Below are 21,608 nucleotides of genomic sequence, written 5' to 3'. Positions count from 1 at the left end.
TGAAGGAGGAGGGGGAGGAGGCGGCGGCGACTGCGAAGGGGGAGGCGCTGGGGGCAGCGGGCTACGCGAGAGAGAGTTCTTTTGGCACCATAGCCAAGTGAGAAGACCACATATAATCCATATTGGGAACGATATATGATCCATACAATGAACAATGTATATGATTAGTGCAGAAATGAGAGTGAAACCCAGGATCCCTCCATAAGCAATCAGATGCATGAAAACCATAAGAGAGAGAGAGAGAGAGAGAGAGAGAGAGAGAATCTTCTCCCAGCCAGTCCAATGGGCTGTAGATCTGTCTGTAAAGGTGCTTAAGAGTCCTTGGGGAGAGTGAGGTAGCAGCTCCAATCATTAGATTAGAGAAAAATTTTAAAGCTTCTCACTTGGATGGAAACAACAAAGAAAGATTGAGCTGAAAAAGACATCAAAAACTTCACAAAACACCATATTGCTGCCCAACTTAAAATCATAGATCCATTTAGGACTCTCTGACAAGTCGATTGAATTTCTTAATACGCAACAACATGTCGTAAACCACCCATGGGAAGCTTAACAAGTGAGCCTCTCCATTTCCACAAGGGCCATTCGCCGCAAAAAACTTGGGATGGTATGTCACATGATACCATGCTGAAGCTCTTGCATACTCTTCATTTGCATGGGGATGTCCAGCCTCATTGCCCATGCCATCAAACCAGCTTCTGGCCTCCTTTTTGAGGGCAACAACAGCCTCCTGTATTCTATCTTGAACCCTTTTTGATGAATTGTTCAGGGTCGGGTGCAACTGGCAGAAGAACCCTGTTAGCATCTCTGCCTCACTCTGGACTCCATAAAACTCCATCAATGCAGTAAGCTTTTCATTGTAAAGTTTCTTGTACAACAGAGCCTTTTTTACATGATCTTCAAGGCCCTTGACCACCAAGTCTTCATCATAGAACTCACAAAAATCTCTTGCACATCTTGTCACAGGATCTGCACTGGCTGCTGCTTTTGCTGCCCTGTAAAGCTTCCCCAGAATTCCAGAAGATGTGTAGATTTTCTTACCATTCTTGCCGTTTTTCTCCATGAAATCAGGATATGAATGCGGGCGCAAGTATTTGGGAAGTATAGCTGGCACTCCGGTTTTTGGGAAGTCCACAGCAATTGAAGAAAGCTCGGCAAGTTCTTTACATTGCCAAGATCTAGCCTTTTCAGGCTCCTTGTCAGCAAAGACTACATGAGCATTTGCTATAGTCCCCAGACTGTCATTGCTCATGTAGTCCACAAAATATGTTTGGATTTCCTGAACACAGTTAAATACAATTCTCAAATTGCTCTTTTTTGTTTTTTCAAATTTGACATCTATTCTAAAACAAAGAAAGGAGGGCCACCATTTCCTTGTGTCATACACAAATCCGGCTCTCCTTGCTACTCAGTCCTTCACACACACCATGGCATCACCTAAATCTAAACAAAGCATAATGTAAATGAAAACTGGAAACTAGAGGTCCTCCCAAGATGGATGCCTGTGTGTGTGTGTGTGTGTGAGAGAGAGAGAGAGAGAGAGAGAGAGATGATTGTGCCATGCAGAGAACAGGCACATCACGAGTGTGTTTGTTCTTATAAAAAAAATTACTGTGAGAGAGAGAGAGAGGGAGAGAGAGAGAAAGAAAGAAAGAAAGATATATTAAGGTCTCCTAAAGGCCGAAATGGCCCATGAGACCAAAACAAGGTACAACTGATGAGAGAGAGAGAGAGAGAGAGAGAGAGAGAGAGAGAGAGAGAGCATGCACAGCAAAGGCACATCACAAGCATGCTTAGAAAAAACATTACTGACATAAACTGCTAATTTTTGTATGTTTTGATCGTTCTACCATCGTAGCTCGAAAGTGGATTGCAATGTACCTGAAGAGTTGGAGGATGATCCAGAGAAACTGGATTAGGTGGGTAGTACTCCATGGGCATGTCCATCCCTGAAGGAATCAGCCTCACATCCCATGTCACAAAGTAGAGATCCCCATCTAGATCACTGCCAGAGCATTCATTTGGATGTGGTCTGCAAAGTCAGATGGTTTCTCGTAAGCGTGATTTGTTTCTCAACAAGAATGGCAAAGACAAAGTAAAAGCACGAGGCAATGGCATTATTTATAATTCTAGTGGAAAGTCCACCCCATCTTTAGTGTTGCTGTGCAGCAGAAATTGACAGTTACTTTAGGTCCTTGTAAGCATCACTCAAGCATAACCATTTGAACCATTATGCCTTGCAAAAATTAGAGGCAATACCAAAGCTAGGAACATTTTCCATTTTTCGAGAGGGTGTCTGGGTTTAAACTCTTGAGTAGGGTTCGCCATGAATTAACCACTTGGGTAGGAGCCTGCTAGTACTCAAAACAGATTTTACACTGGAAGAGAAGAAAATAAGCTTCAAAGAAGAATACCTGCTCCCTTTCTGTGGAAAAACAATACAATCAACCATGTGCTGAAGAAGAGGTGAATCTACTGCATGCAAAACACGAATGTCCCCCGGGTGGAGGCAGGGATTCTTTGCCACGACAACTTTTCCTTGAACGACATGAGCACTATCATGTGTGGCATTGGATGTCGAGATTTTCACAAAAACTTCCCCATAATCTAAATTTGCAGTCTCGTCCAAGCAACCCATTAACACTCTTCCTTTCGGAACAAAAATCTTGGACTTTTTGCAAATCTCTTGAATTTGGGCTGCTTTAAAGGCTTGCAACATGCTAGAAAGAAATGGCTCACAACCTGGATGGTATCCGGCCGTGAGCATCTCTACCAAAATCTTATGATACTCCCCCCCACAACAGACCTGTATCATCTCCAGAGCAACATCCTTGTTAGTTAGGACTCTGTTTATTAAGGAGATCCTCTCCATTTGCATCTCTTCAAAAATATTGTCTTCTATTCCAAGTGTAGATAGGAGGGTGATGATCTGCCGGTTTAGGTAGCATGGTAGAAAGCGGGTCCATTCAAGTATATCAAGTGAAACAAGCTTTGACTGAAATTTCTTCATGCTTGGCCTTAAAGAAAGTTTGTAGGAAGATGTCGGATCAATGGCCACCACACCTTTGTAGCCACCATACCGTATTTGGAATGCAGATGGTGCTTTTCTTCCCAAGCTCTTATAGCCACATTTTTCTGCCACCTCTGCGGCAAAAATCGTGGATATTTTTCCTATCCCATCTGAAAAGCAATACTTCATACTCCCAACCTTCCTTTCAATATCTGGAATCTCCTCGATTTCATACCCATTAACATCTGGGCCCTTTTTTGATGCACTGAAGCACTGCCCCATCCGAGCTGCACAATTTGCAATGTTTTTGATGCTCATGAAGTCGCCCATCCATGCTCGAATGCAACCTGCTGTAGTGGTTTGACCTGAAGCAAACATCCAAACTGAATGTTCTCGGAGCTGGCTTGCAGAGAAAGCAAGGAATTCAAACCTTTTCCCACACAATTCAATACCCTCCTTTAAGATCCTGCGAATCCTGTGATAGATTTCTGTGTGTTCTGATTTGACTTGAATTTTTGAGAACTTGTCTGAAGAGACTGTCAATGCTTTGGAAGAAAGAGTGCCCATATCTTCGTCAGTAAAGTGGACCCGAACAAAATCCTCCATGTGATCCATATGGTGCCGGATGACTCGGTTTGAAACCTCTACTTCGGGTCCTAGGCAATACACCTTGGTTGGAGTTATGGTAAGACGGTACACGCGTATCAAGCCTTCATCTAGCTTTCTATTGAGGAAGTTTGTTGAACATCCATCTTGTAGGGGTTTGACTTGACTTTGAAACCAATCCACCAGATTGTAGCAGGCCTCTTTCCCGTTTGAAAGCTTCTTTAGCACCATTTCTGTGTAGGGAAGTGGTGTAACTGAAGGATGTAGCATGTTAAAACACACACTCTTAAGGCTTGGACCACTAAGAATTCCTTGTTGTACAAGATTGTTGATTTGAAAAATTAGATAAAACGGAAGCTTGTAAATATCAGCAGATCCAATGAGAGGTACAAGACCATGTGGTACGGAGTACAAACAACCCGTTTCTACAGAAATGTTTTCTGAGTATTGGAATGCCTGGACACCCAACAACCTGTCAGTTAGATTCTGATACAAGTGTTGTTCTGCTGTGGGAATCTCCAGATAATAAGAAGAAGACTGTCCGATACACTGGTTGTCTGTGAAATCTGTGCACCGGTACCATGGATGCTCCTGATCCTCCGGGTTTTCTCGGAAGAAGGTGTATCTATCAGTGACAAATTCTTTGCCCCTTTTCCTTTTGTTTGCTACAATCTTTTGTCGAATCTTCGGTGCATGTTTTGTCTGCAGAAGAAGTATGCCATTGTAGCTTCAAATATGTCAGCTATCACTTCAAAACATTTGATATCAGTTATCAACTAGACATATTTCAAAAACAGGAACTCCCAAGAATTTACCACTGAAAATTTCTTGAAACAATCTACACCAACAAACCACTAGTTTGAAAAAAATCATAATAGCAAAGCTTCTCCATTACTGATGTTAGTTTGCACTTGATTCTCAAAGCATCTAGTTCCAACGCTGCTAAATCAGACAAGCTCTCAAAGACATATTACACAATACAGCCAATCTCCATGGTGGGAGTTTCTCTGTGAGTAAACACTAGCTTCACCAAATAGATGTGATAATGCTAGTGTACAAAGAGACGAACACACAGTCTAGTGCTTTCATAAAAGCATCTCTTCTGAGATTAATATAGTGTCATGATTGTGACTTAACACCTTCAAATTCATTAATCGCTCAAATGAGCCTTTCACTGCATATTCTTATTGCATTAGCCTAGCACCATCAAGTCCTACATAAAACTCAACTAAGGCTTTCCATACAGCTCTGATGCTGCACTATCAAGTCCTGTGCTGTGCACATTATTGGTGTGTGTAGGTCGTTCAATTGTCACCTGGACCAACTGTACTAGGGTGCCATACGGACATCTGTAGAGAGTAAACTGCCAAGTTACTTTTTTGATGAGCATTGTGCATGTTGTGAGCCATCAGGTCTAGGTCTAGGTCATAGGAGGTGTCAAGTCAGTGCATTTTCCCGCATGCAATTACAACCCACTTGGACTGATCTTTGTGCGTAGGTCTAGGTAGCTTATTAAGCCAAGAGCCAGGTGCTAGACATAGTCAAAGTCGTGTCTAGAACCACGAGGATAAGCGCAACACTGAATACCCAAGCTCAGGCAACAACAATAGACACCAAGGCATGTGCGTTTGGCCGGGCAAGAAAACATATGGGTTCCCAACAGGGTGAATCGATGGTCGGATCGAGAATAGAAAAATATTCCCTAATTTTTGCCCTATTTTTTCACGTCTGAATAGTGTAGCGCTTGCTAACTATATGAAGCCCCCCCCCCCCCCCCCCCCCCCCCCCCCCCCAAAAAAAAAAAAAAAAAACTATAAAAATGATCCTTGTGTTCCCTAGATGTTTTAACCTCTGATGTGATCCAAAACTCGTGATTTTTGCATGGTAAAACTGATGTTTTACTTACCTTTGTTCATGAGGTATGAGCTCTATCCTTTAATGTGGCAAATATCCAATTATTGGCTTTGTTATCTGGGATTGTGTGGTAGAGTGCTAACAAGTGGGTTATACTAGTTCGAACCGGTCCCAATAGCATTGTGATGCTGTTTGGCATCTGGATTACCTTGACACAGTGATTGGGCAAAACTTGAAGTTTCAAGATACTGCAAGCAATCAGGATTGGCTGGGCTGAGTTCCTGCTCATGATGATTGTCCTCGGTTTGTCAGCCAGCAGAGAATATATCACATTTTGGTGGAATGTTGTACGCATTCAGCACCAAGAGACCATATGATTTTGTCAAATATGCCTAAGATGATGCTAAGCATAGGGCTCTTGGCGATAGCTGGGTTATGTTTAGTACAGGTTTCGATAGCTTGGTTTTCCTTGAATTAAGAACTTGAAGGTACAACTCTAGGAGTAGGTAACCCTGGAAAAGGGCGGATGGTTTGTAGTCATTGCATGGATTTGCATTGACAGGTATTGACTTGTACTAGAGGGTTTTTATTAGCGGTGTTCTGGTTTGAACAGAGTCTCGATGTCTTATATCAGTGTTGTTCTCGATTGAACACGGTCTTGATAGGAACGTTCTCTAAGTTTACTTATGATGAGAGTGCAGAGATACCTGATAACTATATGATTCTCGAATAGGGAAGTATTTGTTGATCATCCTCAATCTATTGGGCAAACATCAGGGTGCATTAGGTTTTGGAGGATATGCTTTATGCATACGTCTCCAGGTGACCATCTGATTGGGAGGGATACATCCCGATGGTCAGCTTTGTCAATGTTGTACTAGCATTTGGATACTGATTACAGTCGGAGTATGCTGATGTATGGGTTTCAACCTTCATCTCGGGTAACTATGGGACTTAAGCACTGTTATATTTTGATAGGAGGCATTCACTCAGGGGAGTCACCCAAGAGTTCTGAGACATTACGATCGGGGAACGTTGGGAAGTCATTCCCTACGTATGGCATAGAATGCTGGTTTGTTTGAGAGTACCCAAGAGTTCTGAGACATTATGATCGGGGAAGGTTGGGAAGTTATTCCCTAGGTATGGGGTATTATGTTGTAGCTGTCTCTATCTCGGTGATTCACGTTTCCAACTTCTCGAGGATTTGAGGGATTGCTATGTTCCTCAAGAGCCTAAGTAGGTTCTGGTTTTGTCTTGTTTCCACGGTAATAGTCTGGAGGAATAGCAGCTTCAGTAGAGCTTATTCTTGGATACCTAGCTATGTGGTTTCGTTAGACAGGTGTGAAACCTAATTTTGGAGGCAAAAGTTTGAGGTGGCTATGTTTCCTTTGCTTTATTTCCAAGAGTGGAAATGTCTTAAGAGAGGAAGTATGTTACTGTTAGCATATTCATCCTCATATTCTTCCCATGTATTGTGCCCATATTTGATCCCTTTTATGGCCCTTGGTTGTGGGTTGCCCACCCTTACTTTCTCCTGTTTTTCCCCCATTTTTCTGGTATTTTTCCAATTGGCCAGATTATTTGTCGAGTCGGCCAAATGGGGTCTCCTCCTCTATCTGTGAGGAAAGGGCCGGGCCTCCAAGGTCGCAAAAAAGCTTCCAGCCACTTCCACATGCAATCTGAACCTCCCTATAACGTCCCCCACCGACCACCGCGGAGGGTGGGAATGATATCAAGCCATATGCTCCTGATGGTCTCCACCGACGATGTGTGGGTACCCTCGATGGCCTCGTTGCATCTAGCATGCCAAATGTGCCAGGCTGCTATGCTATCGCAAATCTCCCATCTCTGGCATGAACCTAGCCGCCAATCGCGCCTGTGCCACTGTGGCTAGTACTACTGCAATACGATGGTGAGAGATCTTAAGGCCTAGCCCTCCCCCATCCTCCTCACCATAAGCCTTGATCACTCTAGCCTATGTGGCCCAAGCGACAATGCCCCATGTCATGATCCAGGTCGATGCCCAATCCATAGCGAAGATGCGTAGAATCCTATGCCAAATCTGCTCAGCCTTCGGGCAATCCCAAGGGCCAAAGGCAATGTCTCTGAGTCTCCTGGGGGCGGCCGCACCGCGGGCGGGTCGACCACCAACTGCCAGCCAAGTACCGACCGCTAAACTCCTATGTGCCATCAACCAAAGAAAGAGGGTGATCTTTCTTGGCCGAAAGCTGTCCCATAGTGTCTTCCAGAAATCTGAAAGGAAACGCTGTGAGAGGCCCTAAGACTGCCAATGTGCTGCTGCTGCTGGTGTGCCATCTATCTCGGGCATTTGGATCCTATGGCCTAGCTGCGTAGTGTATGCAAAGAAGGGGACATCCAAAGTCTCCTCCTGATCCGCTGGATCATGTCAAGTCCACTCTCCCAGATCCCACTACAGGCGTGTGATAGGGCGGCACTCCCATATCCATAGCCGCCATAATCTCTCCCTGGCTAGCTTAGCCGGTGCTGGATCAATATGCCATTCCTATGCCCGAAAACCAATCACACTCACCCTCTGCAAGGTGCAACCACTAAAATCCTCCAAAGCAAGCTCAGATCTCTCTAGTCTGCCATGGGATACAATAGGGAAAGTGAGCAGACCACTGTCCTCATATGCTCCGGGGACTTAGACACTCCTGAGGGATAGCTGAGTCGATGTCGATGCTGAGCCTATCTCCACCTCAGATCCCTATCAGGCCTCTCTCCTACACCTTCGGCGGTAACTTTCTGTGGGCGATCCAATCTCCAAGAGACCTAGCTGGTCCCATGCTGAAGGCACCCCAAGAAACGTGCGGTCGGGCCCCTAGCATGTGGCCACTGGGTAAATGGATCAAGGGGTTCCAGACCAAAGGCTTCTGAAGCCACTCCTTTGATGCAACTAGAGCTATCTGTCTGAGGGTGGGCCTAAGGTGCTCCCAAGCAGCAAGTAGGCTGGCTGCAAATATGTCCTCAAAAGCTAGGCTAAAACCATAGGCTCGCATCTCTATGAAGATCCACTAGGTACTCTGCAGCCAAGGGTGTTGAGATATCGAGCTCCAGTGAGGCGGTGGACACTGATGACCCGCCTGGGGGATAGGCCCCACACTTACACCACTGGCATGGTTGGTGAGATCTTGGGTGATATGCGGCCAGTGGGATGACAGGCTGTGTGATAGCCATTCTAGAGACTGGCATAGTTATAGCGCCAGCTCATTTAGTCGGGTTCACACTATAGAGAACCGGTGTATGTATTGGTTGAGTACCCTTCATATTATGTGTACTCTTATCTTGTATATGGTGTGTTGAGTGTTGAGTAGAGAAGAAGAAGATTTTCAGCCTCTCACATTGTGTGTTCTCTATTAGGGTTTTATAAGTGTGTGTGTGTGCTTGCAAGAGCTCAAGCTCTCTTCCCCCCTGCATCTTTTCATGGTATCAGAGCCTGGTTCGTGCTAAGGGCTGAGCTGCAAGCAAGAGAACCACAGGAAGCGGTACGAGGGTAAGAGCTTCAACTACTCTTCCCTATTGTGTTGGTGACTACACCCTTGTCGGGAGCTCTACGGGAGGCACCGGCAAACGGTCTCTGATTGAGGAGCTTTCTTCGCGGGAGTAAAGCTACAGGGCAACTATAGAGTCCTTCGGACTGAAATTTTCGGGCCGAAAACGTGTCTCGGGCGCGTCTGGACCTCCGTTTTTCAGAAAGCAAGCGATTTCGAGCACTACGGGTAAGTCATCGATTCTCTGCAGAACTCTGTTTTAAGAACTGCAGGAAGACAGATTGACTGTGCAGACACTGTGGGTGCTGCAAAGAGGTCTACAGTTGCCATTGGGTGTATATATGTGCATTGAAGTCACTGGTTGTGACATTTAAGAGTACTGCAGTACCGCTGTGCAGAAAATACAGCATTTGTGCAGAAAAAACCAGAGTGCAGGTTCTGGTAAAATTGTGTGTTTGGCAAGATGTCTAATGATGGCATAACACAGATTGTGGCTGAGAAGCTGGATAAGAATAACTTCCATGCTTGGAGGTTCAGGTTGACTAATTTCCTGATGGGAAAAGGCTATTGGGACTACATAGAAGGTGAGCATGAAGAGGCACCGGAAATACCGGATATAAATCCTACTGCTGCAGATGTGAAAGAGTTTAAAGACTGGAACCAAGGAGCCAGGAAGGTTATGTATTGGCTTTCCATTAGTATACAGGACACCATGATTGGGCATATTCAGGATGCCAAGTCCCCCAAGGAGGCGTGGGACACCTTGGTAAAGCTTTATGAAACAAATACTAAGGCACGTAAGATACAGTTGAAGAATGAACTTCATACTGTGGAGAAAAAGAGCATGTCTGTGAATGACTATGCACTGAAGATAAAGGGTATTGTCGAATCCCTTGCATCTATTGGTGTGTCAGTAGATGATGATGACAAGGTGGAAGTCTGTCTACGTGGTCTCGGGCCACAATACAAGGCGTTTAAGATGTCTATTCAGACTCGGGAAAACATTCCCAACTTTACAGATTTGGTGTCTATGCTGATTATCGAAGAGAAGAACTTGGGTGAAGACCAACAGTCTTCACAAAGCAAAAACAGTTCAAAGCAACAGGCCTCCTACACGAGTTCAGGAAGAGGACGAGGTAGAGGAGGCCGTGGACGCGGTCAAGGAGGTGGCCGAACAGGTAATCAGAATTATGGCCAGCAGCAACAGCAGCAACAACCGTCCCAGAATCAACAACAACAACAACACGCAGGTGGAAGAGGTAAATTCAGAGGCAGGGGGAGTCAAAGAGACCGTGGAAATTGGCAAAGGCAGTACAATGATGCACGTGAATGTTATTATTGTGGTAAGCCTGGACATGTGCAGTCAGAATGTTATAAAAAGCAAGCTGACATGCAAAATGGGAAAGTGCAGCAAAACAACTATGCATCCTCAAGCAGAAATAATGAGGATAATGAAAGGTTGTTTGTTATGCAGCATGTTGTGAATGCCATGTTTGAAAATGTTGATGCAGCACAAAAAGATAATGTATGGTATGTGGATTCAGGCGCTTCGAACCACATGACGAGTCATGGGGAGTGGTTCAAGGAGATGAAAAACCCGGAAAGACCAGGTTTTGTGGAAACAGGGGATGACACTGCTCATCCAATTGCCCACGTTGGAGATGTGCCATTATCTATGCAGGATGGCAAAGTGAAGTACCTTGCAGATGTACTTCATGTACCGAACATAACAAAGAATCTGGTTTCAGTTGGCCAGATGATTGAGCAGGGTTTGCAGGTTCGGTTTAACCTAGATGGGTGTTATGTTGAAGATTTCAAAGACAAGTGCAAGTTGGTTGCAAAAGGCAACAGAGTGGGCAGAATGTTTACGTTGGATGTAGACATGCCTGAGATGAGTGCTGCGATGTTTGCAAATGGTTCAGGAGTTGTTGCAGACACAGACATATGGCATAAAAGAATTGGACATGTAAATGTGCAGAGATTGAAGTCTATGCAGACAAAAGGAATTGTGACAGGGCTGCCAAAATTTAAAGTGGAAGGTATGCAGAAAATATGTGAAGCATGCCAATTTGGGAAGCAAACAAAGCATGTGTTTCCACGTAACAGATATGTGAGCAGAAATGCACTAGATGTTGTGCATTCAGATGTATGGGGTCCTACGAAGACCGTGTCTATGGGAGGCTGCAGATACTATGTCACTTTCATTGATGACCACACAAGGAAAGTGTGGGTATATTTCATGAAAGAGAAGAGAGGTGTTCACTCACTTTCAGAATTTCAGAGTTTTGGTTGAAAAGCAAACAGGAAAATATGTGAAGTGCCTAAGGTCAGATGGAGGGGGAGAGTACTTCTCCAATGAGTTCTCTGAATTTTTGAAGAAGAATGGTATTCGGAGACAGTTTACATGCAGATACACTCCGCAGCAAAATGGAGTTGCTGAGCGGAAAAATAGGCACATTGCTGAGATTGCGCGAGCATTGATGGAAGAGAAGAATATGCCGCATTGCTATTGGGATGAGGCTATTTCTACAGCAGTATACATCATGAACAGGACTCCAACTGCAGCCATACATGATGTAACTCCAGAGGAGAGGTTTACTGGCAGAAAACCAAATTTGTCTCATCTGAAAGTCTTTGGATGCATTGCATATGTGCATGTGCCAGATGAGTTGAGAACTAAGCTGGATCCAAAAGCTGAAAAATGTGTGTTTATTGGATATTCCCTTGAGCAAAAGGGATACAGGTGTTATAACCCTGCTACACGTGAGTTGAGGGTAAGCAGGGATGTTGTCTTTGATGAGATGAGCAGCTGGTATGCTGCTGAAAAAGAAGCTGTTGGGGCTGATGTGAGTGGAAGTGTGGTTGCACAGAATGCAGGTCAGCAATCACAGTCTTTGAGTGGACCAGGAGAGTCCTCATCTAGTGGGTCTGTTGATAGACCATGGAGTGGCAGGCTGCGTCATAATACCAGCCCTGCAAATGTGATTACTACATCACGTAAAGGAAAAGAGAAAGTGGTTGAGCCCCTTGGTATGCCTGACATTTCTGCAGGGCATTCTCATGTTGATGGAGAGTCTAGTGGCTCAGATATGAGCCTTGATGAGGAGCTTGGGATCCCAGCTATGAGAACACCTGGTGTAAAGAAGGCTATGGAAGCCATGAATGAGAAGCTGCGAAGATCTGGGAGAGTGAGAAATCCTGTGCAGAGATTTACCTATGATGGTTATGTGGCACATCACTCTGCATATATGGCAAAGGTTGTGCAGGTTGTTGAGCCCACATGCATTGATGAGGCTATTGGAAATGTGTGTTGGGAGAAAGCTATGGATGAGGAGATGGATGCACTATATGGAAATGAAACTTGGGATTTAGTGCAATTGCCTGAAGGCAAGAAAGCCATTGGATGCAAGTGGGTGTACAAAGTTAAACATAACAGTGATGGAAGCATAAACAGGTACAAGGCTAGATTGGTAGCCAAAGGATATGCGCAGACATATGGGATTGATTATGAGGAAACTTTTAGCCCAGTTGCCAAGATGGCAACGGTGAGAGTTGTGATAGCAGTGGCTGCGTCAAAGCAATGGTCTTTACATCAGATGGATGTAAAGAATGCATTCTTGCATGGGGATATGCAAGAAGAGGTGTATATGTTGCAGCCACCTGGTTATGAGGATGAGGGTCACCCCGAGCATGTTTGCAGGTTGAAGAAAGCCTTGTATGGCTTAAAACAAGCACCAAGAGCATGGTCTGACAAGATTTCTGAATATCTTGTCACTATTGGCTTTCATGTAGCCAATGCAGATTTCTCGCTTTATGTGAGACATGGTGATAGAGGGGTTGTGCTTGTTGTCATCTATGTAGATGACTTGATCATTACGGGGGACCATGATGCAGAGATCTTTGATGTAAAGATCTTGCTAAGACAGAAGTTTGAGATGAAGGATCTAGGGGAGCTCAGATATTTCTTGGGCATTGAGGTGATTAGGTCACCACATGGTATTGGATTACTGCAGAGACAGTATGGCTTGGACATGTTGTCCAAGTATGGTATGACAGGCTGTAAGCCTATTTCTGTGCCATTGGATCAGAATGGCAAATTGAGTGCAGATTCAGGAGAGATCTTGGAGGATCCTACTATGTACAGGAGCATAGTAGGAAGTTTGATCTACATGACAATCACCAGACCAGATTTGAGCTATGCTGTTGGGTTGGTGAGTCAGTTTATGCAGGTTCCACGGAAACCGCATTTGGATGCTGTGAGACGCATACTGAGGTATGTGAAGTCTACTTTACATTGTGGACTATTCTATGAGACTGGGACAGAGATATGTGTACATGGGTACACAGATGCTGATTGGGCTGGTAGTATCTCAGACAGAAGATCTACCAGTGGATTCATGTTTTTTTTGGAGAGTGCTGCTGTGACTTGGAGCAGCAAGAAGCAGCCTACGGTTGCTCTATTGAGTACGGAGGCCGAGTACAGAGGAGCTGCTATGGCAGCATGTGAGGTAGCTTGGTTGAGAAAGCTACTTGCAGATTTGGGTCTATCAGTGGATAGACAAGTTGTCATTTTTTGTGACAACATTAGCAGTATACAGTTGGCCAGGAACCCAGTATTTCATGCTCGTACGAAGCACATAGAGGTCCACTACCACTTCGTCAGAGAGAAGGTCTTGGCAGGAGACCTTGACCTTGTTTATGTCAGCACAGAGGATCAGGTAGCTGACATCTTCACCAAAGCATTGGGTACAGAGAAGCTCCGCAGATTCAGGGCTTCGCTTGGTGTACATGAGATGGAGTTGAGCTCGAGGGGGAGTGTTGAGATATCGAGCTCTAGTGAGGCGGTGGACACTGATGACCCGCCTGGGGGATAGGCCCCACACTTACACCACTGGCATGGTTGGTGAGATCTTGGGTGATATGCGGCCAGTGGGATGACAGGCTGTGTAACAGCCATTCTAGAGACTGGCATAGTTATAGCGCCAGCTCATTTAGTCGGGTTCACACTATAGAGAACCCGTGTATGTATTGGTTGAGTACCCTTCATATTATGTGTACTCTTATCTTGTATATGGTGTGTTGAGTGTTGAGTAGAGAAGAAGAAGATTTTCAGCCTCTCACATTGTGTGTTCTCTATTAGGGTTTTGTGAGTGTGTGTGTGTGCTTGCAAGAGCTCAAGCTCTCTTCCCCCCTGCATCTTTTCAAAGGGGCCCCAAGACTCGTAGTGCGGGCTGAAATCCAGGCCAACAGAAAATCCTTCTAGGGCTCACCACCGAGAAGGAGACCTCTAACAATCAACTTGCCCAGCAAGACGCGGCTTTGAATAGCCGAAGGCCTAGCCCCCCTCTGCGACGAGGGTGAATAATCACTCTCCATGCCACCTTGGGCCTGGCTAACCTCCCATCACTTCCGGCCCATAAGAAATTCCAGATCAATCGCTGTACCTAGCCAATATAAGCCCGAGAAAAGACCCAGCACGAAGTGATGTACCACATGGTGGCCAGAAGTACCTGGCTCGCCACCATCACCGTGCCTGCTAGGGATAGCCTCACCGGGCTCCAACAAAGAAGCTTCTTCCGAATACTCAGAAGAAGAGGGGCGAGCTGCTGCTCATGACAGAGATCAATGCTAACCTAGCAGCCGAGATATCGAACTGGAGTGCCCCTCAAGATCCACTGGAAATCCTCAATTGGTCGCCAAGTCGGGGCGGGTGCTGAGCCTACCCAAAAACCACATGACTTGTGCCAATTGATCTGTGCTCCTAATGTGCGGAGAAAAACCTCAATCACCTCCGCAAATCTTTGTAGATTCCCCACATTTCCTGCCAAGAAATCTATTGTGTCATCTGCAAACTCTCAGTCTAGCAGCTCCTCCTACGTGCGGAGGGGAAGACGCAATCCCTGAAGCCCCCGATGTCCTGGGCGGAGAGAAAACTACTCATGGCCTCGGCGACGAATAGGAAGAGGTAAGGTGCCAGAGGACAGCCCTATCTAACCGAGTGGGAGAGGGGGAATCTGTCACCACGGGATCCCTGAATGAGAACCTAGCTGTGTGAGGCTGAGTAAAGTCCTGCGACTCCACGAATCCACTCCATGGGGAATCCCATCCGGCACAGTGTACCCTCCAAAAATCTCCATATCATAAGCTTTCTCAAAGTATAGGAGCAGCAAAATGAGGTCCTGTTGCCGCATCCAGGATGAAGCTGTCGCCTGCCAGAAGATAAATATGTTGTCCAGAATGCTCCGATCCTGAACAAAGCCGGTCTAAGTGTCGTGGATCAAGTTTGGGAGAAACGACTAAAGTCTCCTCCTAATGGCCTTGGCGAAGATCTTATAGGCTGTTCCTAGAAGAGTGATGGGTCTCCATTGCCGAATCTCCAATCTATCACCACCCTCCTTGGGAATCAAGTGAATCAAGCCCTCTAAGAGCCTCTCTGGCATGGCACCTGTGATCATAATCGCAGTGAAGGCAGCTCAAAGGCCACCTTCCATGAGGTCCCAATGGCGAAGAAAGAAGGAGATTGGAAGCCCGTCCGCCCCTAGGAAGTGCTATCAATGCTTCCGCCAACTCCTCAGCAGTGAATGGTGTTAATAAGAATGACCAAAGAGAAAGCGAAACCACCTCCCTCGTATGCCGCCAGACCCCCTCGCATGCTTCTACCACCTGTGGAGATGCTGGGGCACTAGTGAGGAGGGATCGAAAAAATTCCGTGGTGATGGCTCTCACCTGGGGGGGGGGGGGCTAAAACAATAGCTCCATCCTGGCCACGCAACCTCCGAATACCGTCTCTCCTCCTGTGGGGGCCGGCTATCTCAAAGAAATCCCCTGTGACTCTATCGCCTGCCTGAGTCCAGAAAGAGGCCATGGCATGATACTTGTACTCCACCCTCCTCTCCTCTATGGATCTAGTCTCCATGCGAGTGGCGGCAAGATGACTCTCGATCCACTGGCTATCCGGGGACCTCTCCTGAAGCTACTGTAAAGAGGCAAGACGACTCCTCAAAATCCTCTCTTGCTCCCGAAAACCCTCTAGTTGGCTCTGGGCTACCTCCTACAAGACACAACTAATCTCTCGTAAGCCCTCATCCAATGCGTGCGCAACAGAGCTCGAAAGAAAATCCAATCCCGCCCATATCTGCTCTATCCTACTATAAATCTCGGGGTCCTGAATGAGGCTGTCCAGAATCCTCGAGCTCACATGCATGTCATGCCTCCAAGTGTCCTCTAAGGACCAAATAACCGGGGCATGGTCTGAAAATGAAGTGCTTGCCAAAATACCAATCATAACCCCTCGGCTACAAGCCCACTCATCAACATAAAATCTATCTAGTCTGGCCGGTGCTGCTCCTATCCGATCTCGAGAAGCAAAGGCTCCTAGGGCTACGCCCAAACTCTGGAAGATACCAAGGGTCCTATCCCCTAACTGCAAGAATCATCTCCTCCCAGGTTGAGTACTCTGCTCCTGAAACTGTGACCATGCCACCTCCAAGTCTGTCTTCTGCTGCCTCTATCATGTTAAAGTCACCGCCCAAGCACCAAAATTCAGCCTGAGGGAGGGCCTGCCGTACTGAGCTCCAAAAGAGGGCTCTACCTGCAGCAGCGTTCGGAGCATAAACATTAAGGAAGCCAACACTATCCTCTCCAATAGTAATGGTAATCCACTGTGCCCGCCCCGAGAAATGTGCCCGCCCCGAGAAATGACTCCTGAGTCAGCCAGTGCCAGCAACAGCTGCTCACTAACAGATACACGCACCCCTCCCTGCACCTGAGGGGGCCGAAGGATGGGGACCAGAAAGTGTGACTCCTACCTGGAAGAGTCTTCCCGCATCTGTGGATACACCCTTCTGAGAGATGATGCTCCTAGAGGAACAGAATGTCTATGGGTCCCCCCACTATGGCCCTCTGAAGCTCGCCATGTAGGACGCCTCGTCTATGAAAGCACCAGGGCCCCCCTAAACCCTAAACGTTCCATGAAATAATCTACTCGGTTTGACGCCGATGGCAAGTCGAACTCCACCTGGTAGTATCCGCGCCCCAAAGGATGAATATCAGTGATCTTTGCAGGTTCGCCGATGAGGCTGGTCTGAAAAAGATCCGTGAGCTGTCCGCGCGCAGGGCGGCTACCAACAATTTTGCAGAACAAGGTGGAGGCCTCTAGTGAGGCAACAATCGTAGCAAGAACCTGTAGATCCTCTTCAGAGAAGGTAATGCAAGCAAGGGCGGCTTCAGTCGGGGATGACGGAGCGGATGCCATGGAGTCCTCTTGAGGGTTAAGACCAGAAAAGGCCCAAGCTTTCCAAAAAAGCTGAATACCCCAAAAAGAAAGCACCAACCCGCAGTCAAGGAGAGAAAGGAGAGGGACGGGGAACGAAAAGGAGGATGGAATGAAAGGGGAGGAGGGGGGGGAGGGGGGGGGGGGGGGGGGGGGGGGGCGAGAAGGCAAACGGAGGGCGGAAGGAAGAAGGGGGAATGCGCAGAGAAGGGGCGGGCTGAAACACGAACGGGGGGAGGTAGCACTAGGGTGCTATGCAGGCAGAGATGGATGCTATTGAACGGAATGGCACTTGGATTTTAGTGCCTAGGCCACAACAGCATAAGGTGATTGGTGTGCGGTGGATCTTCAAATCGAAGTACCGACCTGATGGTAGCTTGGAAAAGCACAAGGCGAGGTTGGTTGCCAAGGGCTATGCTCAGCGCCCTAGAGTCGACTTCGATGAGACCTTCGCTTTAACGGCCCGGATGACTACCATACGAACCGTTCTTGCTCTTGCAAGACATCATAGATGGGCCTTATTCCAAATGGACGTCAAGTAGGCTTTCGTGAATGGAGAGATTACATAGAAAGTGTATGTTGATCAGCCGCCGGGATTTGAGGACCAGATGTATCGGCTGAAGAAAGCTTTGTATGGTCTGAAGCAGGCTCCGCGGGCTTGGTACCAATGGATTGATGAGTTCTGTTACGAACCTGTGTTTTTCCTTTGGACAGAGTGCAGGTGGGCATGGGCACGGGATGGACAGTGTGAAAGGCATCAGCTTGGAATCAAGAAAGAAACCTATGTGTGGCCAGCCCAAGTGTGAAGGGGACAAAAGGATTTAAATTTATAAGGTTTTATAACCTTTGATGATTAAAAATAGTAAATTTTTTTTTGGAAGGATGTGCTTTTGCTATTGCTTTTAGTTTTTGCATAAAAGCAGGCTGAGGCACCTCCTTAAAAAGGGGAGGGTGGTGGAGTTGACGGGGGTTTTTGGTTGCTTCTCCTTGGATAGCTGGTCGCCAGAGAGCACAAGCGAACACTGGTCGTTGGCACACAGCAACCGAAGCACCGCTGTAGGCAATACCAAGCCATGTCCTTGTTGGTGTTGGCACCGGCGAGAAGAAAGAGGTAGCATGGTAAAAGGCAAGGTGTTGGCTGGGGGTGCACGACAATAGCCAGTCGATCGCAAGGGCTGAGAGAAGGCATCGCGGGTGGGGGTGCACGGCAGCAGCCAGTCGCCAAAAAGCAAGTCAAAGCAGGCGTCCCACAGAACTTTGGAAGGCGGTGCAGGGGATGGGTGCACAGTAGCGAACCAGCCTGGTGCTAGTGGACGTGGAGCAGGCCACATGCTGGTGGCGGCTGCGTGTGTGGAAGCAACCAGGCGGGTGGCTTTCTGCGGCAGCCGCATCGCTGCGGCATCTCCCAGGCTAGACCGGACAGGCTTAGACCAGCAAGATGGGAGTGATATATGGACAAGCTCACCAGGTACCCTTCGCCCCCTCGCATGTAGCACCTTTTTTTGTTACGGGACATCAAACCGCCTCTGAGGACACTACCGCCTTCTGCGCCTCGACTGAAGGCACCCGCACCAGCCGTAAGATGGCTATCAATCCCTCCAAAGTCAAGGTCTCTATTGAGTATGGCTTATGTGAAGTGAAAGCTGTGAGGCTCTCCTAACGAAGAGTACAAGGGTGTTATTAAAAGTGCCTTGGCTAGCAAGTGGAAGGACTTGGATCATGGGGCACATCTAAGGTAGACTTACAAGAGAGCAAGGGCACCATGAGAGGTGCCGGCTAGCGAGTCTTGAGCCTTGAGTGTGTATGAGGTCCTCGAACACTTAGCTTGAAGGCTTTTTGAAGACAAAGATCAAGGGTTAAGGCTTTGCGAATGGCTCTTGATGAAGAAGACATGGGGTAAGGCTTGCTAAGCACTCGTGTGGAAGACCTCGGTGAAACTATAAGGGATCCTATTGATGGAGGATTCTACAAGTTGTACTTTGTACTCAAATTTGATTAAATTAAAGAAATACCGCAAGGGACGCCACTGCGATTTGGGGCCAATCGGTGTTCGTGTAATTTTTGCAGCAGAACTCTAGCTCCCCCTGGTTGTTCTCCTTTTCCAGGTTCTCAAAGGTGTTGAAGTGTTTTGTGTGCGAGTGTTCGTTTCACCACCCATCAAGTTTCTGAAGTCCGGTTTCATGGTTCCATTGCTGGGATATCGTCGACTTTCTCAAGGAGGCGAGCCCGTGATTGTCACATCAAAAGCTTCAACATGTGGAAAGTGAAAAGGAAGTGCAGGAGACAGTGCAGGAGACAGTGTGTCTTTGCCTATATGAGGTGAAGAGCAAAAGCTAAAGATGAAGCTCAGGAGAAAAGACACCAAGAACAAGAAGTAGTCCGCCAAGAACAAGAAGCAGTTGAAGTGTTATGGTGCAAAAGATGGGTTAAAGGCTATGGCTTTCGACATTTTGTCACCAGTGGTATCTTCAAAGAGGCTTCATGGGTTCGGAAGATAGTTTCTTTCTATGTTTAACAGTGGTGATCTACTATGCTTCATTGGGGACTTGTGCTTACCACTTGGGTGGAGTGCAAGCAGGTTGGGTGCCTGTGGATGTATCAGATGAGGCTCAGACGGATGCAAAGAGGATGGAGGAGGGTGAGTTAGCAGATTCACCTTAGGAATTGCAGCTTTATCTTGATGCCTTTGAGTTGGAGCCGACTCTTGCTACGGCTCATTCAGGTTCAGCAGAACTGGGGTCTGGAGCACTGCCTAATGCTCAAGAGGGGAGTAGCACCTCCACTCCCTTGTTATAGACACGCTCAGTTTTCATCTAGGAGTCGCTTGGTGACATCTTTGTATTCACCCAAAGGTACTAAGGCTGATAGTACATCTGCTTATGGGACTTCTATGATATTGTGTACTAGTCACATGAGATGGTAAAGTTGGGTATGATTCACAGTCAGCCGCACCATGAACTATAACTGCAACTATGGATGGTTTTTGCCTTTGGAACTAAAGTATGACTGAGGAAGACTGGGACATTCATCTTTGTCATATGGTTCTGGCTGTTCTTGACCATAGGATTGGTCAATTAGATATTGAGATGATGCTATTTGTGGAGTTGGTCTCCTTTGGAATGGCATGGTTTGGTTGAGCTCAAAGTCTACAGCAACCTGAGCTAACACTTCGAGACTCTATGAAGGGCATAAGTCTTGCGAGCAGTCCTAGAGTTGGTTTGGTTCATGGATATATGGATCGAACTCTTTGTGCATGTATGCATACACGTTTTGAGGTATTATTGTATTCTGGTGCCATTGGATCCTGGTACCATTGAGAATACATTGGGAAATACTCTGGATTGTGTCGTGTGATGCATGTATATTGGTATGATATATCAAGTGCTCTATTATGTTCATGGATGCATCACTGAGTGTGACTCCTGCCGGATGGCCATGAGACATATGTGGGAAGTACTTAGTGGATGTACTGTTTGGATGCATTGAGTGCTTTCATATGCTCATGTTGTATGAAACCGATCCCGTCAAGTGGGAAAGACTCCGTTGGACACCCACACGCTTAATAGCACAACTTTAAAACCACAAATATGAAATGGACAACTTAAAACAACTTGAAATTTAAATGAACAGAAATGGAAAGATGGACACCAGCACTGGGGCCGGAACGGGCCGACCCCCCCCTCAATATATGATATATATATTGGGAGTATTTAATGAATACAATGCTCCATGGGTTCTGAGAACCAGATAATGTCCATGTACATATGAAAACAGTACCAAACAAATAGGCTCGGATTTCGATGAAGAAAACTCGAAGTAGAACGACCACTAGTGTGGTCCAATCTCTACGGTCCTGTGCTTTCACTGGACTCCGCGGAGAGCGCCTCACTGGTGTTCCGAGACCACGCACAAACAGGCGCTCTCGTACTAACGCCTGGCTCTCCCGATCTCAGCACCTTTGGACCGAGGTTCGCCAATACAGCTTGGACAACCCGGTACCGAACGGGTGTTGGCCGAGCGGAATGAATCTTTTATCAGATTTAAACATAAATTGCTTTACTCAAATCTGAAAATCACTTACTTGAAGATGGTTGATATGAAACCAATACCCATGTGTGCAGTTACTAGTGACGAACACCAAGATGCAACAGCACGTCGAGGGGAGTAGTGGCCTGTAGAAAGATATAGCCTCCTGAAGAAGAGAGAGCAACCGCCTATGAAAGAAGACACAACCTCTTGCCAAAAAGAAATTGGAGTAGCCGCCTTAGGAGAGAAATGCCTTGCTGACTGCAGTGGAGGAAAGGCAGCCTGATGGAGGAGATGGAGGCACACAGCCACCTGCAGGAGAGAAGGT

General features: G+C 46.7%; 1 protein-coding gene across 1 annotated transcript; it reads right to left on the bottom strand.

The window, feature by feature from the left end:
• Positions 1-289: 289 nt before the first annotated feature.
• On the bottom strand, positions 290-4,372 carry LOC147605984 (putative RNA-dependent RNA polymerase 1). The gene is made up of 3 exons (XM_086792699.1): positions 2,415-4,372; positions 1,882-2,032; positions 290-1,279 (listed from the first exon to the last, which is right to left on the bottom strand). Exons 1-3 carry the CDS (start codon positions 3,884-3,886, stop codon positions 479-481), a joined length of 2,424 nt encoding a protein of 807 aa, XP_086648825.1. The 5' UTR covers positions 3,887-4,372; the 3' UTR covers positions 290-478.
• Between the last annotated feature and the right edge of the window lie 17,236 nt (positions 4,373-21,608).

This window comes from Cibotium barometz, chromosome 58, assembly GCF_041138505.1.
Source record: "Cibotium barometz isolate CiBa-2024 chromosome 58, ASM4113850v1, whole genome shotgun sequence".
Lineage (NCBI taxonomy): Eukaryota > Viridiplantae > Streptophyta > Polypodiopsida > Cyatheales > Cibotiaceae > Cibotium > Cibotium barometz.
This window is presented reverse-complemented; position numbering and strand designations above follow the sequence as displayed.

What these genes read in the sequence shown, in the direction of transcription:
- LOC147605984 (XM_086792699.1), bottom strand. Translation starts at nt 3,886, where the DNA reads ATGCTACATCCTTCAGTTACACCACTTCCCTACACAGAAATGGTGCTA. An exon ending in TTTCCACAGAAAGGGAGCAG is followed by an intron (nt 2,033 to 2,414) that starts GTATTCTTCTTT and finishes CTGACTTTGCAG; the next exon opens with ACCACATCCAAATGAATGCT. An exon ending in ATCATCCTCCAACTCTTCAG is followed by an intron (nt 1,280 to 1,881) that starts GTACATTGCAAT and finishes AACTGTGTTCAG; the next exon opens with GAAATCCAAACATATTTTGT.